General features: G+C 52.9%; 8 protein-coding genes across 8 annotated transcripts; 5 read left to right on the forward strand and 3 right to left on the reverse strand.

Moving 5' to 3' along the window:
* Nucleotides 1–485: 485 nt before the first annotated feature.
* SNOG_00017 (hypothetical protein) lies at nucleotides 486–2,437 on the forward strand (the record flags this gene model as incomplete). The annotated part of the gene is made up of 3 exons (XM_001790663.1): nucleotides 486–1,069; nucleotides 1,132–1,373; nucleotides 1,422–2,437. The coding sequence occupies 3 exons, from the start codon at nucleotides 486–488 to the stop codon at nucleotides 2,435–2,437; spliced, it is 1,842 nt and encodes a 613-aa protein (XP_001790715.1).
* A 464-nt stretch (nucleotides 2,438–2,901) lies between these two features.
* SNOG_00018 (hypothetical protein) lies at nucleotides 2,902–3,310 on the reverse strand (the record flags this gene model as incomplete). The annotated part of the gene is made up of 2 exons (XM_001790664.1): nucleotides 2,902–3,150; nucleotides 3,206–3,310. 2 exons carry the CDS (start codon nucleotides 3,308–3,310, stop codon nucleotides 2,902–2,904), a joined length of 354 nt encoding a protein of 117 aa, XP_001790716.1.
* Nucleotides 3,311–4,128: 818 nt separating this feature from the next.
* SNOG_00019 (hypothetical protein) lies at nucleotides 4,129–6,038 on the forward strand (the record flags this gene model as incomplete). Its single annotated transcript, XM_001790665.1, has 4 exons — nucleotides 4,129–4,412; nucleotides 4,463–4,829; nucleotides 4,883–5,779; nucleotides 5,832–6,038. 4 exons carry the CDS (start codon nucleotides 4,129–4,131, stop codon nucleotides 6,036–6,038), a joined length of 1,755 nt encoding a protein of 584 aa, XP_001790717.1.
* A 1,514-nt stretch (nucleotides 6,039–7,552) lies between these two features.
* On the forward strand, nucleotides 7,553–8,489 carry SNOG_00020 (hypothetical protein; the record flags this gene model as incomplete). The annotated part of the gene is made up of 3 exons (XM_001790666.1): nucleotides 7,553–7,634; nucleotides 7,772–8,197; nucleotides 8,221–8,489. The coding sequence occupies 3 exons, from the start codon at nucleotides 7,553–7,555 to the stop codon at nucleotides 8,487–8,489; spliced, it is 777 nt and encodes a 258-aa protein (XP_001790718.1).
* Nucleotides 8,490–9,458: 969 nt separating this feature from the next.
* SNOG_00021 (hypothetical protein) lies at nucleotides 9,459–12,113 on the forward strand (the record flags this gene model as incomplete). Its single annotated transcript, XM_001790667.1, has 1 exon — nucleotides 9,459–12,113. The coding sequence occupies one exon, from the start codon at nucleotides 9,459–9,461 to the stop codon at nucleotides 12,111–12,113; it is 2,655 nt and encodes an 884-aa protein (XP_001790719.1).
* Nucleotides 12,114–15,423: 3,310 nt separating this feature from the next.
* Nucleotides 15,424–17,947, forward strand: SNOG_00022 (hypothetical protein; the record flags this gene model as incomplete). Its single annotated transcript, XM_001790668.1, has 2 exons — nucleotides 15,424–16,611; nucleotides 16,643–17,947. The coding sequence occupies 2 exons, from the start codon at nucleotides 15,424–15,426 to the stop codon at nucleotides 17,828–17,830; spliced, it is 2,376 nt and encodes a 791-aa protein (XP_001790720.1). The 3' UTR covers nucleotides 17,831–17,947.
* A 748-nt stretch (nucleotides 17,948–18,695) lies between these two features.
* SNOG_00023 (hypothetical protein) lies at nucleotides 18,696–19,173 on the reverse strand (the record flags this gene model as incomplete). Its single annotated transcript, XM_001790669.1, has 2 exons — nucleotides 18,696–19,041; nucleotides 19,070–19,173. The coding sequence occupies 2 exons, from the start codon at nucleotides 19,171–19,173 to the stop codon at nucleotides 18,696–18,698; spliced, it is 450 nt and encodes a 149-aa protein (XP_001790721.1).
* A 1,621-nt stretch (nucleotides 19,174–20,794) lies between these two features.
* Nucleotides 20,795–22,063, reverse strand: SNOG_00024 (hypothetical protein; the record flags this gene model as incomplete). The annotated part of the gene is made up of 1 exon (XM_001790670.1): nucleotides 20,795–22,063. The coding sequence occupies one exon, from the start codon at nucleotides 22,061–22,063 to the stop codon at nucleotides 20,795–20,797; it is 1,269 nt and encodes a 422-aa protein (XP_001790722.1).
* Between the last annotated feature and the right edge of the window lie 3,025 nt (nucleotides 22,064–25,088).

The raw sequence follows: 25,088 nt of genomic DNA on the forward strand, positions 1-25,088 counted from the left end.
TCACGACATGGTAACGACGAGGGCCGAGTTCGTACAGCAGATTGCCAACTACGACGGAACACCAACAGCCTTCACAATGGCCCGAACGCATACTCAGTGTTGCTAGGCTTCGATTGCTAGGTCAAGGCCCCGGGTATAGCTTCAGGCACCCTGGTTTGCTTTCCGCCCTAGGTGATGACCTCCAGTATGGTAATGCGCATCACCATCCATGTGCCAACAGCGAGTATTCAGTACTTTGACAGGATTCAGCACACGCGCTGTTGTGACTTGATACCCCGCATTACTGGCACTCAGGGTCCCTTTGGCTGTCCTGCACTCCGCATTTCCATCTTTATTTCCGAGGTCTGACAGACTTGACATTTGACATAAGAATCAGTGCACCTGTCTACTGCCACCAGCTTTGACATGACTCCTGACATAATCGTCCGTCTTGGATATTACAATCGATTATTTTCTCCACATCTAGTACTGTCAGAAGATCTAATATGGGCATTCAATCAGATCCCCCAAAGTCTGTATACGCCACCCAGGGAACCGCTACAGATGAAACCACGCAGATTCGCGATGAACTACCACCAGAAACCGACCAGCATGGCTACCGGATCAAAGAACAGCCAATGGGGACAAAGCGAAAAGTCAAGGTCATTCTCATGGGTGCTGGTGCGTCGTCACTGAATTTCTTCAAGAAGGCGGAAGAAGAGATGGATAACCTCGACATAATGTGCTACGAGAAGAACGCTGACATAGGGGGAACGTGGCTAGAGAACAGGTACCCTGGCTGTGCGTGCGACATACCGTCTGTTAACTACCAATTTTCGTGGAAGATCAAGCTGTGGTCACATTACTACTCGTATGGTCCCGAGATCTGGGAGTACTTAAAGTCCATCGAACAGGAGAACAATTTCATCACCAACTATGTTAAGCTTCATCATCGCATCGAGCATGTCGAGTGGGACGATGCAGCTGGCGTCTGGCGGTGTCGAGTCCGAAACATGGAGACCGATGAGGTATCTGAAGACAGTGCAGAATTCTTCATCAATGCCGGCGGAGTGTTGAACAATTGGAAATGGTAAATGACCTTCACAACACAGTTACCAACGAGATTACTGACTTCCGCCTCTACTGATCTAGGCCTGATATTCCTGGATTGCATGACTTCAAAGGAAAGCTGATGCACTCTGCACACTATGAGGAAGGCTATGATCTGAGCAACAAGCGTGTTGCAGTCATCGGTGCCGGAAGCTCTGGTGTCCAGATTGTTGCAGCGATTCAACAGAAAGTCCAACATCTCTACCACTGGATCAGGTCGCCGATCTGGATCACGGCAGGCTTTGCGCAAACCTGGGCAGGAAAGAACGGGGCCAACTTTCGATGTACGTGTAGCTTGCGAAGGGCTCTCAATCGGGCTGACACATATGTAGATAGCGACGAGCAGCTCAAGTTTCTTGAACAGAACCCCAAGAAATACCTCGAGTACCGGAAGCAAATCGAGAATGAACTAAATCAGCGATTTAAGTTCATTATCAAGGCAAGCAATGAAGCCCGCTTAGCACGCGATTACGCCGACAGCGAAATGCGCAAAAAACTCGGCGAAAACACTCGTCTCGCAGAGAAGATGATTCCAAAGGACTTCAACCCTGGCTGTCGGCGTCCGACGCCTGCACCGGGCTATCTCGAGGCCCTCGTGGCTGGGAATGCAACCATCTTCACTGATCCCATCGGCTCCATCACCCCAACAGGCTTCGTGGATCACGAGGGTATACAGCACGACGTAGATGTGATGATATGCGCCACGGGCTTCGATACATGCTGGATCCCCCGATTCCCATTCATTGCGCACAATACTGACCTCGGCGATCTCTGGTCTCCTTCTAACGGTGTCACCTCGTACCTCAGCGTGGGCATCCCCACCTTCCCCAACACATTCTCCTTCTGCGGACCGTACGGGCCCCTGGGCCATGGCTCCTTCATGCCGCTCATCGAGCAATGGACACGCTACATATTCCAAGCCATCACTAAATGCCAGGTTGAAGGTATCAAGTCCCTGACTCCCAAACTGTGGCCAAGCCAGCAGTTCCGTCAACACGCCGACCTATTTCTGCAACGCACGGCGTGGACGAGCCCGTGCCGGTCGTGGTTCAAGCAAGGTAAGACGGACGGACAGGCGGCGATTTGGCCGGGTTCGCGGTTGCATTTCCTCAAGATTATGGAGGCGCCCAGGTACGAGGATTATGAGATTGAGTATTGGGGTGAGAATATGTTTGAGTTTTTGGGGAATGGATTTGAGGTCAGAGAGTTTGATGGGAGGGACATTACTAACTACTTAGGTAACTTGGATGAAGAGGGGAGGGATGTGCAGCCGGAGTATGATGAGGGGCTGGTTGATGTGCTTGGCGGGGTGACACTGGACGACAGTTATGTTGTTAGGGGCAGATGAAGTAAAGTAAAGTCATATCGAGTTGAAGTTGAAGGGGAATATTGGCACGTTTGTAATGTGCCGTTGCTTCCTCGTCCTCGCGCTCGGGCCGTCAACATGCCCTTTGCACCTTCTGTCGAGTCTAGTGCCAGCAACTCAAAAGACGGTCATCACCACGGCGCACTCCAACATGTTCGCTACTTGTCCCGTGGTTCTGGTCGTCATGGGCAGTTGATCCTTCTGAGTCTACCAGCCGTACTGCTGCACGGCGTCTAATCGCACCTCAGCGCGCCACCACTGACTCGGATCAATGAAGATGCATGAAGCAAGCTTGGAAGCGCCTTGTGGAGCCTCGAGCGGCACTCGTTATATTTTACGGCGGGTCGGAGAGATAAGGACTCGAGAGCATGAGAGGCCTGTGCCAAATGCTTGGATCCGATACCAAACGGGATCCATGGTGCACAGTAGTAATCTGCATCCGAAAGTCATTCGAGCGGTGTTCTAGCGCGCTCTATGGTGACCAGGGAGATGCCAGCATTTCTGCGAGACACAGCGTCCAGGACCAGATCGGCAGCAGCTCGAGGACTGCCGCAACGGACACGCGGTGTTTCGACCCACAGGCTTGGCTGGTGTGGGTATCGCAAGGAGGCAGACGATACAGAAAACCCCGCGGATTCGGTGTCGACGATATTCGCTCGCGCACCACCCCGGCGTGGCGATACATGTGCCGGCAGCTGATTGGGTCGAGTCCGCATCCTTGCCAAATCGAGTCAAGCAGCCCGTCAGCACCTGCCAACTCTTGGGGTGCGGCTTAGCACGCGAAGCGGGGGCACCGCGCTCCAAGGTTCGTTCGCTGCTCTCCAGAGTTGTCGCATGGGGCGCCGTATTCTTCATATTGGCTTTGCATGCCACCCTCTTCGCGCCCTCAGCAGCAGACTGCACCTGTCAACCTCGGTGCTACTCAGCCTGCCTCAGTAGCAAGGCAGATGCTAGGCAGATGCAAGGCGCCCTCCCGTGTTGCCGTGCCTGTTGGACGCGCCGCGCTGAATGCGTGACCAGCCGCAACGGTCCCTTCGCTTTTCATCGGGCTCTGCAACCATCCAACAGCTTCTTATCAATCGTCTATGCCGCGAGCGAATCGTGGTGGGGGAGAATGCTTGGTATTTCTCCGCTATGACTTCGCCAAGCTGTGATGGCAGCGCAGCCGCCACTAGCCTATCCGTATGAGGGAGGTCGTTTGTCCGTCTCACGGCGGGGAGCTGGTGAATTGGGTTGGACCAGGCGTTTGGAGCTGTACATAAAGCTCTAGAACCCCGGCGCACTCGGTATCGCGAGAGTGAGAATTGTCACCGGCCGCTCCACGGGCATCCTTTCACTTGGATTATCATCTTGGCCGCCTTGGGTTACCACGCCATTTCCCGGCGCCCTCAGCTTTTTTGCGCGCTGCCGTTATCAGCCTGGCACTTGCCTTGTCCCCCCCACAGCCCCAACCGTATAACATCCGGTCAGCTGTCCTACACCACCGGCGCCCAAGGCTTTTTCCCGTTGCCTCGGAATTTTCAGCTGCTCACCTACTTAGAGGGACCTTTCCTCGATAAGGTTGCTCAAGGCTGTCAGAGCCCCGCTTCACATCCGCGCGGTGACTTGCGATAGTACAAACGGCTCATTCCAAGAGCCGATCCGGCCACTTTGAAACTTGAATCCAACTCACAATGGCGATTTGGAACAGGAACCAGAGGACGTCGTCGTCTTCCGATGGCGTGAGCCCTCATTCTTCAGATCCCGAGTACGGCTACAAGAGCGAACCCAAGGGTGCCGTCATTGGAACCGGAGAGACCCCAGCTTTCAACACCGACAACAATGGCGTTGTGGTTCATGGCGACCACTCGCATCTGCACCGCGGACTCAAATCGCGTCACATTACTATGATTGCCATCGGTGGCGCCATTGGCACTGGTCTCATTATTGGTACAGGAAAGGCCCTTGCTCAGTCAGGGTAGGTTCGCAGACAGCGCTGATGCAACCTTTTAGGCTAACACTTCACAGTCCTGGTTCGATTCTCATCGCTTACACTTCAGTCGGTCTTCTTGTCTATGTCGTCATGACAGCTCTCGGTGAAATGGCTGCATGGATCCCTCACTCTTCTGGTTTTGCCGGTTATGCTACCCGATTCTGCGACCCTGCTCTTGGATTTGCTCTCGGCTGGACCTACTGGTGTAAATACATCATCACCACACCAAATCAGCTAACAGCAACTGCCTTGATTTTGCAAGAATGGAAAACCGACAAAGAAGTCAATCCCGGTGTCTGGGTTGCCGTCTTTCTGGTCGTCATCATCGCCATCAACTATTTCGGTATTAAATTCTTTGGTGAGCTCGAGTTTTGGCTGAGTTCCATCAAGGTCCTCACAATTGTAAGCCCTTGTTTTTACGTTTGATTCATTCTCCCAGCTAATCAGTTCATCAGGTAGGTGTCATCCTCCTGTCATTCCTTCTCGCTGTTGGTGCTGGGCCTGGTCCCGCAACAGGATTCAAGTACTACAAAAAGCCGGGTGCATTCAAGGAATACATCGATACCGGAAGTGCAGGGAAATTCTACGGATTCTGGGCTTCTCTGGTCAATGCCGTCTTCGCCTATCTCGGTACTGAGCTGATTGGTGTCACCGTTGGCGAGGCGCAAAACCCTCGCAAGACGATTCCCCGTGCTATCAAGCTCACCTTCTACCGGATTCTGTTCTTCTACTGCTTGGCTGTCTTTTTCCTGGGCATGCTCGTTCCTTTCGATTCCAAAGAGCTTGCTTTCGCCAATACAGCCAGTGCCAAAGCTGCCGCGTCACCATTTGTTGTTGCCATCAAGCTCGCTGGCATTAGACATTTGCCCGGTATCCTCAACGCCTGTATCCTGCTCTTTACCTTCAGTGCGTCAAACTCCGACCTGTACATCGCTTCTCGTACACTCTACGGTCTGGCCGAGCAAGGTCATGCTCCCAAGATCTTCCGCTGGACTGACAAGCGCGGTGTCCCTGTCCCTGCTCTGGCTCTCTCAGCACTTTTCTGCTGCACAGCCTTCATGAACGCTGCCGATGACGCGAAGATTGTATTCGGCTACTTTGTCAATCTGACCACCATCTTTGGTCTGCTGTCTTGGATTTCACTCCTGGTGTCGCACATCTTCTTCATACGTGCGCGCAATGCGCAGGGCATTACCAAGGATCAGATGGCATACGTCGCTCCCTTTGGTCTCATTGGATCATATATTGCCCTCTTCTTCTGCTGCTTGATTGCCTTGACCAAGAACTTCCCCGTCTTCACCAAGGGCAAGTACGGCGCCTTTGACTACAAGAACTTCATTACTGGTTACCTCGTAAGTTTACCCAAGATATTGACCACAGTAATTTCTCTAACACGAGTTCTAGGGCATTCCAATCTACCTGATCTGCATTTTCGGTTACAAGTACACCATGGGATCCAAGATGGTCAAGCCTCACGAAGCCGACTTTTACACAGGCAAGGATGAGATTGATCGTGAAGAGGAGGCTTTCGTGGCCCACGAAGCTCAGAAGAAGGCCAACGGCGACAGAAAAGGATGGTTTTACAAGAATTTTGTCGCTTGGCTGTTCTAAGTCAGTGCATATTCGTTTATTTGATTTCGTCTACCTAGCCCTATATTTTGGTCATGACGTTCCACGAAGAAATCAGTTTGCGACGGATCTAGCTACTACCTTGTGGCTGCGATATGAAGCAACGAGTCAATGACAATGATCTTACCTTGGAAATGTCTTAACATAATTTGGATGTGACAACTTCCTGCTATTTTTGACACACTTTTCGATAAAGTTGCCCATGGTATTGACCGTCCCGCTGCACTAAAAGCACGTCATCAGGTCCTTTCCGAAGTCAGACCGTCGTAAGCCCGCGATAATAATGCCAAGATAATACACTAACCGGGCGATACTGATGCCGAAGGCATAGCAGTTGCGTTGAACACAACAACGCGACGTCAAAACAGTCTTCGCATTAAGGTTATGACCCAGCTGTCAATCTCTTGAGTATACTCTTGTAAGAAAGCCAATACCCAGTCAAGCAGCATACAGAGCCTCGCTGTTGTTGGCGCGGTGCCGTTCTTGCCGTAAGCTGCTCGGCAACGTCCCCGCGGAGGGTGTCCGTGCGAGACATTGTGCTTCTCCACATCAACCCGTCTGTCACTCTTCCTTCATCCCCACCACGACTCCTCTCGACGTCACCTTTGGGACAGTAGCTCTCGCGTCACATACCTACAGCCAGGCTATTTGACCGCGATGCAGACTTCTCGGTTGAATTGAGGTCCTTCATAGGTCACAAGAGCCTCGTACACCTGGGCGTCTGACGCATAAGACGCCCTTTGTCTGCAGACATGAGACAACGCTGCGCCCACCACTTTCTTCCCTAAAGAATATACTCTTTGCCTAATTTTGACAGCCTTACCACATACTGACGGTGAGCTTTAATGGTGTAAGGCAAATACACTTGCGGGTTGTCGCATCTATTCTCGCCCTTCCGGCGTGCACCGTGACACTCAAATCCAGAAGGATAGCGTCTGAACCACATACACTTGAAAACATCTCCGAGAAATTGACCGAGGAGGGCAGGGCACGATGCTCAATGGGTCTAACACGTGGTGAACAATGGTGGTATGAAGAGCTGGGTGATCTTACGAGCATGCGATGGCTGATCAATGCTTGTTGGGATCCCAGTGCATATCAAAGGTGCAAGCCGATTTCATGGAAGCAGTTTCCAGAAGAGGATGATTGGCTAAACTCTTGCATCAAGGTGCATAAACGTATGCCATCCTCGCACGTGGACGTGGGCACGACTTTGGCCGGGTTGCAGTGCGCACCGCCACGTTAATCAGTCGGAGAGTGAAGCTTGGACAAGCCTTCTGTCGCGCCGTTGAAAGAGGCGTCCGGAATTCTATAGGGCTGGCGTTTCATGCTCGGCTGTGCATGCCGGGCCTTTCGACAACATCACCTGCACTAGGAGTTGGTCAATCGTGAGGATGCTACGATGGTTGCATGCTATGCCTAGGTCCCTCTCTGTTAGCATGGACATCTCTTACACGTCACATTATGGAGCAACCACTACCTTTGCGGCAACCGTCATGTCTATGGCTGTACGGTGTCGCCGAAGGGACTTGGTTCCACGATACTCGATAGGGCCATACTTCGTGCGCCCCTTGGCTAGTACGTTAATCAACTCCGTGCCCTTACCACGATGCAAGGTTCGGGGTGCGTTTCGTCGTCCCTCCATGGCCTCACTTCTTCATCTCGAGTGCTCTGGTATAAGAACACCATTGTTGGCTTGCTTTGACTTCTATCAGTACGCAACTCACAAGAGCACATTACACTTCAAGTACAGTTCAACATTTACAATTATCCAAATAACCACCTCTTCAAACACGCATCTTTCCCAGGCACTTCTCTTCAGAATCTCCAGCACGCTTTCTCAGTGACATCAAGCAACTCCAACTTCTTTCCCATCAATTCAAAGGCCGCTCGACTCAGCGACCTTGCCATACACACGGCAATCGGCTCCTGCTCATCACGCCAACGCAACATCATCGAAATCCGACAATGGCAAAATCAAACCCTGCGGCTACTCGCAATGGTGATTGGATATGTACGAGCTGCCAAGCTACGAACTTCACCGCGAACTCAGAGCAGCACTGCCTATCGTGCGGTCACTATCAGGCCAGCTACTCTACCAGCCCAAGCGGATATCAGCAGTCTACACATCTTCATCGTGTGTATGAGGCTGATCATCGTCCAGCATATGAGCTGCAGCACACGGCTATGAACGATGGCTACGAGCTCTGGCACTGCTATGAATGCGACGCTGATAATCCGGACTGGCATACTGAACAGTGCCCCGTGTGTGGCACTCCCAGACCAGAACAATCGAGGATGTCTAGCACGCCAATGAACACTCTCGGTGGGGCTGGCTCGCCTGCTGAGGGCATCTGGGAGTGTTCGAATTGCGGAGCTGTCAATTCCGCGATGCATTGGAACCAGTGTGGGGAGTGTGCATTTCTCAACTAGTTATGTTGGGAAGATGGTGCTTGCCTCTTCCTGTGGGTGAATTGTTTTCCAGTTTCGTGTTAGGCGCTGGCTGGTCTGTTTGTCTGGTTTGGTCTTTTCGTCATCCCCGTTGGCCTCATTTTTCTTTTGGGTGTGTGGAGGATGGAGTCTTCGATTTTCTTTTCCTTTCGTTGCTTGTATTGCCTGGGCTGGTCGAGATGGGCTTCTGGTTTCTTTCCTCGTCTCCTTCTCTATAGACTGTTTCGTTGTGTCTTTTTCCTTACGCTGGTTATCTTGGAATCTTCTTGGTGCACACTATACCCGGTTGTAGCATTAGAGTCAGGGCGTTGGTGGTGTTTTGCGATACGATGGAGCGTTTGTTGCGTATACCACGTTACGGTGGGAGGGCTACGAGTACGGTGCATTTGTAAAACTACTTCGTCGGATGGTTGCATTTGCATCGCATGTGCATTGTTATTGGTAATCGATGTCATCAAGTTAACTTTCTCGTGCTTAGAATAATTACCGTGATCTCTTGGAACAAGTTTGGCCATGATGGAAACCTGGGTGTCCCCGAAGGACAGCTGTCTTGATGCAAAAATCGGAACAGACAATTGCATGATGTAACCAGCGAGTTGTGAGGGCAAGTGAGATAGCAAGGGTGGTGACGTCTAGCGTCGCCTAGCAGTCACGGAAGGAACGACCCCACAACGGACCCTGAGGAGCGGCGAGGCGAGATTTGCTACCACCGAGCTAAGGTGAGCTCCACGTTGCCTCTCAAACGACCAATTTCACCATTTCAACCCTTTCTGGAGTATCAATTGCATCTTCTTGCTCCTTATCTTTTGGTTTTCCCCTGTTTTGACGAGGTACGTTTTGACAAAGGCCGCTCACGCATACTGCAAGCTCTTGTGGACACAGTGTAGCTAATCCCACAGCTCCCGTTGAGTATAGCTCCCACGTGCACGAGACCCGATCCGACCGCCCACCATGGCTGCCTCTACGTTCGAAGCGAAGGTCAAGAGTGTCCTCTCTGGCGACACGGTCATCTTGCACAACATCAACAACCCAAAACAGGAGCGCACACTGAGCCTGGCGTTTGTGTCTGCCCCACGATTGAAGCGTGAGGGCGACGAGCCGTTTGCATTCGAGTCACGCGACTACCTGCGCAAGCTGCTCGTGGGCAAGGTCGTGCGCTTCCAGGTACTCTACAAGATCCCGACGGGTGCCAACCGCGAGTATGGCCTGATTGTACTACCAAACCGCGTGCTCCTTCCCGAAACCGCCGTCGCAGAGGGCTGGCTCAAGCTGCGAGACGACGCCGGCCGGAAGGAAGACTCGGAAGAGGCGGCACAGCTGCTGGAACGGCTGCAGGTCGTCGAGGCCCGCGCGAGGGCTGACTCCAAGGGCCTGTGGGCGGAATCCAGCAGCCGCATCAACTCGATATCTGAGCTGAGCGACGCGCAGAAATGGGTCGACGAGCACAAGGGCCGCGACATTGACGCCATTGTCGAGAAGGTGCTCGCGGGAGATCGTCTCATTGTGCGTTTCCTGCTGTCGCCCACCGAGCACGTGCAGACCATGGTTCTCCTCGCCGGCATCCGCGCCCCCGCCACACAGCGGACGAACCCGTCCGACGGGAAGGTGCAACCCGCCGAGGCGTTCGGCGACGAGGCCCAGCAGTTCGTCGAGACGCGTCTGCTGCAGCGCACCGCGACCGTCAACGTCCTCGGTACGACACCCAACGGCCAGATTGTGGCAGACGTCAAGCATCCGACGCAGGGCAGCATCACCCCCTTTGTCCTCAAGGCCGGCCTCGCAAAGTGCACCGACCACCACACGACGCTCCTGGGACAGCAGATGGGCGTGCTGAGGGCGGCAGAGAAGGCCGCAAAGGATGCCCGTGTCGGTGTCTACCAAGGCCATGTCGCGCCCAAGACCAAGGCGGCGGGCGAGCACGAGGCTGTCGTCAGCAGAATCCAGAGCGCCGACACCCTCTTCCTGCGCAACAAGGCTGGCGTCGAGAGGCGCATCAACCTCAGCAGCGTCCGCCAGCCCAAACCTACCGACCCCAAGCAGTCGCCATGGGTGCCCGAGGCCAAGGAGTTCCTCCGCAAGAAGCTCATTGGCAAGCACGTCAAGTTCCACATCGACGGCAAGCGCCCCGCGACCGAAGGCTATGATGAGCGCGAGATGGCCACCGTCACCTTCCAGAACAAAAACGTCGGGCTCATGCTCGTCGAGAGTGGCATGGCCACGGTCATCCGCCACCGCCAGGACGACACCGACCGCAGCCCCATCTACGACGACCTCCTGCTTGCTGAGCAGGCGGCGCAAGAAGAGCAAAAAGGTCTCTGGTCACCAAAAGGACCCTCCGCCAAACAATACGTCGACTACTCGGAATCTCTCGAAAAGGCCAAGCGTCAGCTCACGCTCCTGTCGCGACAGCGCAAAGTGCCCGCTGTCGTTGACTTTGTCAAGTCAGCCTCGCGCTTCACTGTGCTCGTACCTCGCGAGAACGCCAAGCTTACCTTCGTCCTGTCCGGCATTCGCGCACCACGATCAGCAAGAAACGACACCGACAAGGGCGAGCCATTCGGCAAAGAGGCACATGAGTTTGCAAACAGGCGATGCCAGCAGCGCGACGTCGAGATCGATGTCGAGGACTGCGACAAGGTCGGTGGCTTCATCGGCACACTGTATATCAACCGCGAGAACTTTGCCAAGACTCTGGTCGAAGAGGGTCTGGCTTCCGTACACGCCTACTCTGCCGAGAAGGCAGGCAACGCAAACGAGCTCTTCGCTGCGGAGCAGAAGGCTAAGGATGCGCGAAGAGGTCTGTGGCACGACTACGACCCATCGCAGGACGAGGAAGCCGAGGACACCACTGCCGCTGCCCCAGCAACATCCAATGGCGATGCCGCGGCTTCACGGCGAAAGGACTACCGTGATGTCATTGTAACACACGTGGAAGAATCCGGCAGGATCAAGTTCCAGGAGATTGGCAGCGGAACATCAGCCCTGACTTCGCTCATGAGTGCCTTTGGCAAGTTCCACCTGAACCCTGCGAACTCAGCAGGCTTGACCAACCCTAAGGCTGGCGAATTTGTGGCCGCCAAGTTCACTGCTGATGACCAGTGGTACCGTGCGCGCATTCGTCGCAACGACCGTGAGGCGAAGAAGGCCGAGGTCGTCTATGTTGACTATGGCAACTCGGAACTGATCCCATGGTCCAGACTCCGCCCACTATCACAGACCGAATTCCTGCCATCCAAGCTGAAGCCGCAGGCACAAGAAGCGCAACTTGCTTTCATCCAGTTGCCCCAAAACCCGGAGTACCTCGCCGACGCCGTCAACTTCATTTCACAAGAAACTGCTGATCGTCAGCTTGTGGCTAACGTCGACCAAATGGACAAGGATGGCACCCTCTACGTCACTCTGTTCGACCCCAAGTCTAGCAAGAACCCTGCGACAGACAGTATCAACGCAGATGTCATCGACGAGGGTCTCGCTATGGTGCCCAAGAAGTTGAAGGCTTGGGAACGAAGTGCTGGTGATATCTTGGCTGCGCTTACTAAGAAGCAGGACGTTGCCAAAGAGGAGCGAAGGGGCCAATGGGAATATGGAGACCTGACAGAAGATTAGGCGATGTTTGCAAGATTTGTAGATGCAACATTGGCTCTACTGTGGACATTTTTAAACTGGTAGAGGCACTAAAAGAAATATTATCGACAACGTACACACCCATATCCAAGTTCTGATCGCCATTTGTTTCGCTCACATTCGTTGACTTGACTTTTCCGCACACTGTCCTAATGTTAGATTGACCTAGCTGTGTACTCTGTTCTATTGAAAGGTCGAGACAGACCGTTGTTTCTCCGCATATCATCTCATCGTGACATGCAATGTGTTCCAGCCTTGATTCAAGATAATTGATTCACAGTATGTCTGAAGCTATGTACCTGGCTTGTACTCTATAACACAGAAGTACCATATAGGTGCTGCAACAATTCGGGCACGAATTGTTTGCACCCTTTCATAGATACTACTACAATGAGGACCTAAATTTGAGAATCGGAGGGTGAGTACGTGGTTGCTTAGGACGTTCTCAGTCGCTTGTTAACGAAGAAATAGCGGACTGAGGTAATACTTGGGTAAATCATCGAGAAATCATGAATGAACCAGAATAGTTAACTTACTTCCAATTTTCCTATGGTGGGATATCAACAGTGTGGCAACAACAGTCATATAGATAGATATCAAGCATGAAAGCAGAGATAAGAGAATTGAGAAGACCAGGAAATAGGGTTACTTCGCTGATTTTGAGTGCTTGATTATTTCTCTCTGGGGCATGCCAAATATTACGGATTGCAGATAATTTTTCTATGCTCTATGCTCGGAGCTACTGCAGGAAGGTTGAGAAGTTGAAAATGACGAGCATAATGTTCGGGCACAGTCATGTTCATTAGTTCTAGTTAAGCAGTGCCCATGAGAGAGCGTGGTGAATGTTGGGACTGCGCGTTATCTGCTTTCACTTTGCAACCTGCACTTATCCACCATGGCCTCTTGCATTGAATTGGTTTTTAGGAATCCGTTCCATTGATTGGCTTGGTTCAGAATGGTGTTTATATATCTAGACCCATTGCCTTTACCTTAGATTTCGTCTACCAGGTGAAGCATATCCATTTACGTTTTATTTCATTAATAGAAGAGTGTCTTTCATCTACTTTCTGAGCCGGCGTACCCGGTAGGGAGATAGGATTCCTGTACAACACACACATGATTTTTGGGGTATATCAAAGGAGCCGGTGAATTGACTGCTCTAAACACCAACGCCTGCCGGCCCTGTCCACTTCATTATAAGTACTAATTTTCCTCATCCCGCATTTTCGTCTTTAGCCATGCCCATGCCGTTTGACCCTCCGCTACATGTTCCATGCAGTAACACCGCCAGACTCGTTGTATAGAGCTACATTAGGCCGCAACTTAGTGACGATGATAATGATTGTTGGTTATTATAGACGGCAGATCATGAGACACGTGGTTAGGATAGCAAGCATTGTAGTCAAAACGTCGATTCCAACGTGTTCCACGCAGATTGAATAGTCCTGTATCTAACAATTGCCGGCCCATCGGAACGTACGCGCAGTTCGAGCCGCTTCTCTACTAAGAGATTCATTGCGTTCGAAGCATCACTTTGTAGCCGGTACCTTTCCATCAAACCTGATTTCATTGCATCCAGCAAAGCAGGAAAGAGCGACCAGTTTGCCCAAGTGATGATATGGTCAGTCAAGACGAAAGAGCGGTGGAAGCATTGCGCTCAAGCCATGACCTGATACTCTGAAGTATTCTAGCCGGATAGGAGCAGTGTCGAGAAATCAGCAACGAGCATGCTCAATGCAGACGCAGGGCAGGGCAGACTCGGTGGCTGGACCATTGTTGAATCGGCTACGCATCGTGTCGCAGGCGAGGATGCATAATTCTCTATGGAAGGTAAGTGGTCTTTTAGGAGAGGCGTGTCGTGGACCGTTCGGCGCAAGGTGCTGGCGTTTGCCGACCTCTGCAAAAATAGTAATTTGATCAGAATAGCCGTAGAAATGCACCAATAGTGAACGTCGGGGCACCAAGCTTTGACATCCACCTATCTTTTCGCCAACTTCCAATTCGATGCAACGCAACCGAATCTCGTCGACTCAGACCTCTGATGATCGTCGCGGCAGTTCCACTGCAGGGGACATCATGTAAGGGTTCGTGTCAACGCATTAGCACTTCCCAATGCGTCTCCAAGGTGGAAATGGGAGAGTTGTGGAGATGTGGCGCAGGGGCAATTCTTCATCACGTCCGTGTGTTTTGGCGAACGTCGAGAAGGCACGCGCCACATGTTTCTTATGCAACTTTTAGCGTCTTCAATGCTTAGTGATGATCGATACGAAAGACAAGAGATTGCAAGATTCATGATCCTCGAACGCACGACCTGGTTCCATGTCCAGTTCAACGCGCGGAATGGGCAGCGGGGATCGAGCGCGTCTGCAGTTGCGCAGGCAAGAAGAACATTGACAACTCAGCTGAGTATTTGTTCTACATCGTGTCAATCGAATGGGAACAATATTTTGTGCATTTGCGTCTCACCAGAATTATGCGGTCGAACGCGCGTATCCCAAACCGCGTTTCTCCTGACTGTGACGCTATCGACGGCTCAGCACGGGAAGGCCCCACGGCCTGGAACCGGAAGTTCCAGACACATCTGGCTAAACCTTTGGACCGTCCACGACTGCTTTCATGAATCCGAGTACTACTATGCTTTACACTATCCTGTATGGAGGATTTCGTGTCCTATCATCCGTCCATGACTTCGTATACTGCGAGGCACACATGCGCAAATAAGTCGCCAGATGCTTGAGGCTTTCAAGTTGCTGTGAGGCATGTCGCAAGATCAAAGCATGCCTAGGTGCAGTTCAATAAGTTGACAATCGATCACCGTCACTTGGCATGCGGCTCAACGGTCAATGGCGGGTTTCGCATTAAGGCAGGGGTGCGCGCTTTCATGAAAAGTGAACTAGGCGCGTTATACGGTGCTCACTCATTGCGATGAAATATACCGCCGAATAGTGCAAGACTAGTCGTAGTCCAAATATGGCCTCAGCAATCCCTCCACTGAATGGTCGAAGTATAGGCGGGACGTGCCATCACCGCGGTGCAATCGCAGCAAGCGAAGGGTGAAGAGTCCATAGTCAGGGGCATGCTAGGAGTCTCCAAATCAGCATATATACATCGACTTGACGGTCTTCAAGTTCTCATCCTCAGTCATTCCTTCGACCGGACCAACAACTCTCTCGCACTCTCGCAGTGACGACCACACTCGTTTTTCCCTTTATTTTTAGTAACTCACCCCAGTCAATCGTTGTCAACCAAAATCATTACTTAATACTTAATATCAAACCCAATCACCAACACCATGAAGTACGCCCTCCTCTTCGCTGCCACTGCAGCCGCTTCATACGATGCCTACGGCGGATACGGTGGCGCTGATTCCAGCTCCGCTCCCGCCCAGGTGTCGTCCTCGGCCATTGCCTCTTCTGCTCCAGCATACGGTGGATACGGATCGCAGCCTGCCCCATCCTCGAAGGCTCCCAGCCCTGTGTCCAGCGCCACCTCCTCAAAGGCCACCCCCTGCAGCACCTCTGTAGGCCAGAACGGTTACACGACTGTCGTTCCGGGATACGGCAAGCCTCCTGTCACTGTTACTTCTCAGTACCAGGCAATCCCCACCTGTGTGGCTCAAGGTTATGACAGCAAGAGCTGTGCTAAGTGGGGCGAGGACAAGTACGTTTCCACCACGCTCACTGACGCCGACAAGAAGGTAGTCACCGTCACCAATGTAAAGGACTGTGTCACTGTCTACCATGAGAAGAAGACAATTACCCACTCTGCTACCCCTACTCTGGGTGGCTACGCTGCTCCTTCATCATACCCCATTGGAGCAAAGAACTCCACCGGCACTTGGTACGAGCTCTATGAGAAGATCCACGTTGTCGAGTACGAGAACATTGGCAAGAACGCTCTTCCTGGCTATGGCGGCTCCGGTCTCTGCCATGAGTGCGACAACGCTCAGCCATACACCATCAAAGAGTGCAAGAGTGGAAAGTGCAGCGAGGAGAAGAAGACCCTCAACTATGGCAAGCCCAAAGATGAGGTGAAGGTCTACGAGAAGCCTGGTGTCTACACAGTCCCCGCCAAGGTCGTGACCGTCTACCCATCGGCTCCTACCGGCCCTGCTGGCAACGGCAACGGTCACCCTAAGGCTCCTGAGGCTGGTGTCTACACATACGAGGCCAAGACCATCACCATCACCAAGCCCAACCAGCAGTACACTTGCACCTACGAGCTCCCTAAGCAGACACCCTCCAAGAGTGAGGAATATCCTGCCTCTGCAACCAAGACTCCTGCTCACGGCGAAGAATACCCAGTCACCAAGACTGAGGTCCACAATAACGGCAACGAGGCCAGCTCCACCCCCAAGGCACCCGGAAACGAGTACCCTTCATACCCCAACGTTCCGGCCAAGTCTAACAGCACCTCTTCTGCTCACGGAAATGGCTACGGCAGCGCCCCTTCTTCCACCCCATGCACCGAGTCTCTAAACGCATGCTACTCCTACTCCTGCTTCATCTAAGCCGGCTGAGTACGGCAACATTGCTTCCTCCTCTGCGCCAGCCTACGGCAACACTGGCTCGTCTTCTGCGCCCGCATACGGTGACAATGGCTACGGTGCGCACTCCACCCTCGTGGTCGCTTCTTCTTCCAAGCCAGTCGAGTACGGCCAGCCAGCTTCTTCTTCGGCGACTGCCTACAACAACGGCTACGGTGGTGAGAAGCCTTCTGCTTCCGTGCCCGCCAAGGCTTCCAGCACTCCTTGTGAATCGGAACTGAAGCATACCTACACCCCCGCTGCGACTGCGACTCCGTACGTCCCTGTCTATGGTAGCAACAAGCCTTCTTCCTCTGCTCCAGTCTACAACGGTGAGAAGTCTTCTTCCGCTCCAGTCTACGGCGGTAACAAGCCTTCTTCTTCTGCGCCCGCTTACGCTGGTTCCTCGTCTGCACCTGCCCAGGCATCTAGCACTCCCTGCGAATCTGAGTTGAAGCACTCTTCCACACCCGCAGCGACTCCTACCCCTTATGTTCCCGTCTACGGTGGTAACAAGCCTTCCTCCTCCGCACCTGTCTACAACGGCCAGAAGTCTTCCTCCGCACCTGTGTACAGTGGCTCTTCATCTGCCCCCGCAAAGGCATCCAGCACTCCTTGCGAGTCCGAGTCGAAGCACGCTTCCACTGCCGCTGCTACCCCTACCCCCAACGCTCCCGTCTACGGCAACAACGTCCCCTCTTCCTCCGCATCGAAGCCATCCACCACCCCGGCTCCGTACATCCCCGTCTATGGCGGTAACCAGCCTTCATCTTCCGCACCAGCCAAGGCGTCTAGCACTCCTTGCGAGTCGGACTTGAAGACTTCCACTGCTACCCCGGCACCAACTGCCACCCCATACGTCCCGGTCTACGGCAACAACAAGCCTTCCTCCACCGTCCCTGCTGCAGCATCTAGCACTCCCTGCGACGAGGAGACCAAGACTCCTGCTGCAACCCCGTACGCATCCGCGCCTGCTTATGGTAACGCTAAGCCTTCTCCTACCCCCGCTGCCCCCGTCTACAACAACAACAACAGCAACGGCGGCTACGGTGGCGACAACAAGCCTTCTCCTACACCTGCTGTGCCAGCCCACACTGCTGCCGCGGCTGGTGGTTATGGATACGCTAAGCGTGACAACATGATGGAGCGCCGCAAGCGCGCTGCTGTGTTGTAAATCTTGCGCAGCGTTGTGTTTCCTTTTCTCGTTTGTATTAGTGAAGATGGAGCTGTGGAGTTTAGCGTAGAATAAAATAGCGGATCATAATATGAGGGATATTGATCATGATTCGAATCCTGATTGATGTGAGAAATGGATGTACTGACCTGGCTCTTCGCTCTGAAATATTTTTTGTTCTTTCTTAGGTTTTCCAGACTGTTTGCTTGGAGATTCGTTCTGTGTTGCCTTTCGAAACTAGTGACACACGTTCCTTCTACTGCATCATTTTATACGCTGTTTTCGAGCAGTGAAGTGGCATTTGGAATACAAATACATCGTTTCGACATGAGCCTAATGCATCCCAAAGCATGACCAACAGTCGATGCAGATCTTCAAATTACATTCTATGACTTTAAGCGTGAGAACGCAGACAACCCGCATTCTACCATATCATTCGGAACCTGCGATCTTGACTTCTGCTGACCCTTAACAATATAGTATGTTCCAGTCACGCTGTTGGAACATAGGCTTCATTCAGTTTCAGACTACTAAATCGTGAGTACAAGCTTCGAAGCGAGCCAAAGATCATACACGGAACGTACTGATGGACTTGAATTGTCGCTCGACTAACATTTCATGCTTACTTGAGACGAACCCTTGCCAAATTCCAAGCGCAGACGTTACAGCATCTGACGGTCTCGTGAACACACTTCAACACTTAGCATTGCATAACACACTGCAGCCACATTGCTCGTATCACCAACAAACAACCCACTTAGCAATCACTACACCCCAGCTTCCCTCCCCCGCTCTCTCAAAGAAAAAAAGAAATGCATCACTGCCCAATCACCCCCACCCGCGCCTCCCGCGCGCTCAAACAAGCTCAACGCCTTGAGCGACATAAGGCGTCTGGGCCAAACCTTGTTTGCATTTGGCTTTTCCACAATGGTGTGAAGTGGTAGTGGGGATATGCGGTGTGATAGGGCTCAGTGTGCGGGTAAAGCGGAGATGGCGTTCGGCGGTTCTCTGAACGGTGGTCAGCGAGCTTGAATGCAGAGACGATGTGGAAGGCCCAAATGGAGGGGACGGAGTGCGCTGGTGAAGGTCTTGGAGATGTGGCTAAGTGAAGTGCTGGATTGTGACTTGCGGCTGCTGTCAACCGAGCATGTTGAAGCTTGTTGCGTTGTTGCTTAATCATGCCCAGGTACCGATGTTGGTATGGGAGGAAGCTGGATTCGGTGTATTCTTCCCACCGACCAATGGAGATGCTTGTCGAATCGGTGTGTCTTGTCAGGGTCGTCGTCGATGCTCGGTGTCACACGCTTCCCGAAGTGGTCAGGATTCTCGTTATTGGTGGACATGCAAAGTTATCCCGATAGCGACTTGCGGCTGAATTGTCATCGTCATTGAAATCGATTTCACCGCTTGACCATGCTGCATGTTATCAAGTACGAGGGGAAATAGAGTCAAAGTCTCGCTGAAGAAGTGACAGCTTAAGCTAACACTTGGGCTTTCAAGGAGACGGAATTACTCCATGTGTTTATTCAAGCTATCAGATGAGCAGCCACCCACTGCGCCCTCGTCGCTTTGCGCAATGGTTGTAAATATGCAGTACATCCGCAAGCACGAGATCCTGTGACTGCCATGCAGAATCAGCCGTCCCGATGCGCCGCCTCCATTGGTGCACATCGTTCGCCGGAAGTGCGTCGCGTGGGGTCATCACAGGTCTATGTGAGCAATTACTAGGAATACGACGCAGTAGCCAGGTCAGGACACTTCATACAACAAACAAGAAATACTCGTCGCCTATCGTCATCGTCTCACTCCAGGTTTGGCCGAACTGAGGGGTCAAAGGCCGATTGCCCCGCCATGGAAGCGTTGCCGAACATGCACAAAACTGTGCCGCTAAATCCTGCACCAAGAATGAGCCCTCGGAAACCGCATCCACACAACACCACACGTTGTCCTCAAACTGTGAGCTGATTGCCCATCGGTATTTCAGGTTCCTCAGGATAGTGCATCGGCTGCCTCCACCTTTTGTCTTGAGATTGCGCAATTGATCCACCATGCCATGCAGAAGACCAGGGCCTGATAAGCAGACCGTGGACCCAACAATCCCAATATCGCTTGCGCAATCTCAACAAGTGGTAGTCTTTATGCTGGCGAATCCTGGAGCATATGCGCCAAGCTGAGTAGCCCGGTTGGTGAAGTGCGTGAACTAAGCCGATGGTTTGATGGACAGCACCCTTCGCAATATTTTTTCATGCATCATCACAGCGCCTGTGTATTGAGAACCCCTCCCGATGTTGTTGCATCAAGTGGCCTATCATTGCTGTACTACTTCGATCATGATGAAGCCGATGAAGTGGTGTGAGTGGGTAGAGATAACTGCACATTTCGTCCGCTCGGCACCACGTCGGAAGAAAGGATGAACTTGCGATCATGGTGTAGCGCATGTTGACTAGATTCGGGCTTGATGCCCCATATTAGAGATGCAATGCGATGATGTGCATCGCCGCTGTTGTTACGTTTAACAAAAGCCGGCGGCACTTTGGGTCGCCTGCCAGTCGCTCGTGGCTGTTTAGCTATAGCATAGTTAGTATGTAAGGGCCTACTGCAAAGCGCATTATCTACAGTACTAGCTTTGAGGCCATACAAGATGTAACTCCCACCAGGTGTGACGTTAGCTGCGAAAAGGGATTGGAAATAGTGGGACGACGAAGTGTATTATATCGAGTGATATGCTGTATAAAAGGCCGCGGGCCATGATAGCCTGAGGCAGGCTTCCGTTGGCTAGAGCTGACAATGCGGATGAATATGCGAACAAATCAGAACCATGCCTCCCATTTTCAACTAATATCCCAGGTATTGACAACGTCGCGTTCGTTGTTCGCTGATGTGAAAAGTGACCAGTCATGGCGCGTATGAAGAGACTGCTAAAGTCGACATGAATGAAAAGTTCGTTAATCGTTGCTCGTAACATTAGAATGGTTTCATGGCCTTTCCTACCCTGTTTTCTTGCTTTGGTGGTATATGATGATGCAAGAACTTCTTCGTTGGCGCGAATTTCACGGTCTGGTTCGCTTTCGCAGCGTCGAAGACAACTTTGGGCTCATCGTATGTCTCGGGACAGCAACAGTTGATATTCCGGATACACGCCGACCTCATTACGTCACGTATAGTGATGCGCTTACTGGGTATTGGATGCAGCATCTTGAGGACGAGTCGCTTGATCGAAGGTGGCTCAATTAAGCTGAACAGCTTGCCACACTTGGGATGGCCGTCTGGCCCATCAACAATCTCGCCGTCCGGATGCTCCACCAGCCATTGGTCCCAGCCTTTCTTGAATCTAGCGTAGTATTCGAATTCGGGTTTGGCAGCCTGCCATGGACAACCACCGAACGTCATAGTCAAGTACACGACTGCGCAGGACCAGATGTCAAGGGGACGAGGATCGTAGGCGTGGTTCTTCTCCAAAACTTCAGGCGCGATGTACGGAAGACTGCCACAGATGCCGGGGGCTGACAGGCGCACCTTGCCCATATTTTTGCCACATTCACCTCCCGAAGCGCGTAACCCGGGGTGCTCACCACTGAAGACTTCAGCGACACCAAAGTCGGATATTTTGAGGTGGCCTTCCTTGCTGAGAAGAAGATTCTCAAGCTTGATATCGCGGTGGGCGATGCCGTGGCAATGTAGATAGTCGACGCCACGGAGTAGCTGTTTAAAAAAGCACAGTCGATCGTCACGGCTGTAAAATCCCTCAACACCGCCTGCAAACAGCTTGCGCTCGACCAACGAATAGATCTCTCCATAGGAACAGAACTCCATGACATGATCCCAGCGGCCACGGTTCGTGCAGAGTCGTACGGTCTCGACAATGTTAGGATGGTGAAGGCTTTTCGCAATGCTGTATTCAGATTTGATCTTCATAACATAGTCTTCCTCTGTCTCGTCCTCGTCGCGAACCCTGTACTCTTTCACAGCGACCAGCTCTTCCTCTTTGGAAGCAGCACTCCTGCGGGCCATGATGCGCACTTCAGACGTCGCACCCTTGCCTAGCAGCTTCCCTCGCTTTCCAGGCATCAAGCTTGAGCTCCTGAATTCCTGGTCGAGGTCGCACCAGTCGATAATAAACTCGTCCGGCAAGTTCAGGCTAAGCCGACGGGCCTTCATGCCAACGCCTTCGTTGGCAGGTTTGGAGAATGTTGTTAGCATGCCGGCGGTCGGCTGCTCTTCATCGTGAACCATTCGGGGCACCTGTTCCTGGCTGACGGACCGTTTCCGACTCCATGCATGCTTCCTCGCACTTTTCGCGTTTCCACCGGTAGCCCAACTAACGCCTGAACGTGGTCGATCCATACTCGAAAGGGCATTCGAAGATTCTGGCTTCTTGCCGAGAGTTGGCCTTCTCTCTGCTACGTCTAGCATATTAGGAGGCGAGCCTGTTGTGGGTGGTGAGCTTGCCCGCGAGGACCTGTCAGAACGTCGGGTCAGTGAGAAAGTGCTGAGTCTGCGACTCTGCTTGGGAATATCCACTGCTGGCGTGGCTACTTCAGCTGGCCCATCCACTCCTGTCTTGACAATGGTTGTAGTTTTGGCGGCATGTGTCTTGGGCGATGCTTCGACGCTGGTAGGTTTGGAACCATCTAATTGACTTGAGGCATCCTTGCTCCGATGTAGCCTGTTGCGCATGAAGGAACCGACGCGCTTGCCTAATCCTAACTTTTCTGGGGAAGACTGATCTAATTGTGGAGGCGTGTTCTGTCGGCTTCGAATGGAGAGAGACGTGGGCCGAGTTGTGTCTTGTGGCGGAGGTTTGGTGGACACATGCACAGGTTCCTCATGGCGATCAGAGTGCGAAAACGGCATGCTCTCGCTGGTATGGCTCGTAGGCGTGAGAGGCTCTGCAGGCTCACTCGCGGTTCCCGTGCTCTCATCCCCCTCTTCAATAGGGAACCGGTAATCAACTGCACGCGAGTCGCGGTGGTGTAAACGATCCGAGAGAGTGGGCTCATGGGGGATAGCCAAATGTGGCACGCTTGTTCCGATTTGCGGCATGGTGACAGTGCTTCACTGTCACCAGTACATGTACACAAAGGTTCTGGCGTGGGGAGCAATTGTTACGGTAAAAAGCTCGAGATGCTGCCGCATGCTACGCACGCTGGAGGGAACTGGGCTGGTTGTACGAGGCCTCAAGAGACTTGCACGAGTGCCTGTTCAAAGTGGGCGAAAAGAGCGGCGGGGGGTAAAAGTGCAGCAATTGTTCCAGAGCCATTCACACAAAGTATTATTGCTCAGATACTGTTTTGGATATAGGATGAATGTCCAGAAAATGTCTCAGGGGTGCGCTCGAAGCGCAGTCCGGAGGTGTTGTTCGGCGAGGGGTGAGACGTGAATACGGGTAGGGGAAGTTGTGTCGGTGGGCGGAAGCGGGAAGTGACGTCTCTGGTGAGGATCGCTCGCTAGTCACAGCCCCAGACAAAGCCAGCACGCGCCTTCAGACTGGCCTGTCAGGCACTGGCGCTGTCGCCAGATGATCAAGCAGACCGCAAAGTGAGCCGCGAAAAGGCGGGTCGCGATGTGGGACGGAGTGGATGGGATGATATGAAGACGACTGGAGAGCAACGGCGAATGCTGGCAAGCCGACTGGAGCGGGCTAAACCTTGGAAACCCTAACTCCAGGCCCAGCCAGCCCTCCCCCCTGCGTACCTTCATGCGCGACCCCCACAGGCTGGCTGCACCTGCAGACGTGTAGATCGGTCGGATGCGAGTGATGCGAGTGATGGGAGACGATGTGAGGACGCCTGGTGACACGGCTCTCGCGAAGCCTTCCGGACCGTCTCGATGCGGCTGCCCGCGCCCACTGCGACCTCGAGACGGACGCTGGAATGTGCCTGGTCCGGATGGCCATTAAATAGCGCACTCGGCTTTTAATGTTGCGGTGCTGCGGTGCTGCGGTGCTGCGGTGCATGCTCCCTCTTCCTCTGAACAGTGGCTTACGGCTTACCAAGTACACTGTCGCAGGCTGGGATTTTGTCATGTGCGCCACCAGTCCGAGAGAGGGTTCAGTCTCGCGCGCTGGGTGACGACGGCTGGCTACGATGCTGTGCAGCACCCCGGCTTTTGGCGTCGTTGATGAAAGCTTGGCCGTCCGATTTCCATTTCGTATCGTGGTAGCGCTGCTTGCGACATGGTGGGGGTCACTTCATCAGTTCATCACTTGGTCGCTTCATCACTCTATCGCGGGCCTCTTGCCCCACGCCCTCGCATTCTACTTCAGACGAACAATTAAACTCACCTTCTGTCGTCACTGTCGCGCCTTCATATCCATGTACTCTACCACTCCGCACCCGGTTGGCCGTACCTCGTCGTTCATGGGCCGACCCCAGCATCCCACCGCACCGTGTGCGGGGTCTGTTCGTACCCCGTATCACTTCATGCAGGTGCTGGAGTAAGCCGCCCTTGAATCAGGACCGCCATGTTCAGCATGCACCGCGCTATCATTGTGGATTGTCCTCGACACTCAAGGGACCACTGGCCCCGCTTCTTCTGGACATGCTCCTTCGAATGACCGCCTCGTCCTTCAAACTGCATGCATGTCTTGCGTACGGCGGTGAGCCATAGCACATGTCAAGCGACAGGTTCCCTCTCCCGTCCCGTTCCCCCGTCGCCTCCTGCGCGCCTTCGCGCCTTCGCGCCTGCAGTAGCACTGCTTCGTTCTTAGCCGCTCAGCGTCGCACACGTCTTGCTGTGGAACTTTGCTGCTCGCTTGCGTCTGTGCTCGCTTTTGTGGGGTTGCCGACCTCGGAAGGAAGTCACGATGGGATCCTTTAGGCCAAGAACCTCATCCATTTGCACTTCCATTGTAGCCGTTCCTCCAACTGCCGCTCCTCGACCCACAATCGAGCACGCTCACCGTACCTTTCTTTCCGGAAAAAGCCCCCATTTCAGCGAGAATGTCCAGGACCCATGTAGAGACCGGGCATCGACATAAAAGACGCAAGACTTACGTTGACCCTGGACGTGCGAGATTGCGGTACACGACACAGCTTTGTTCCAGCGAAACACGTCGGGTCTCGCCTTGCTCTTGCTGACAAGAGAGTTTGATGAGAACCACTCCACCGGATTCAACGTCACTTCAGTCATCGACCTACTTTTGCACTACCCTTGGCACTGTAACGGACATCTGGGCATCATTTATCGCGATCCTCCGCGCTTGGCGTGCGACCATTGGTGTACTTTGTCGTTGAAGATTATTGGAAACGCCTGGATC

This window comes from Parastagonospora nodorum, assembly GCF_000146915.1.
Source record: "Parastagonospora nodorum SN15 chromosome Unknown scaffold_1, whole genome shotgun sequence".
NCBI classification, from domain to species: domain Eukaryota; kingdom Fungi; phylum Ascomycota; class Dothideomycetes; order Pleosporales; family Phaeosphaeriaceae; genus Parastagonospora; species Parastagonospora nodorum.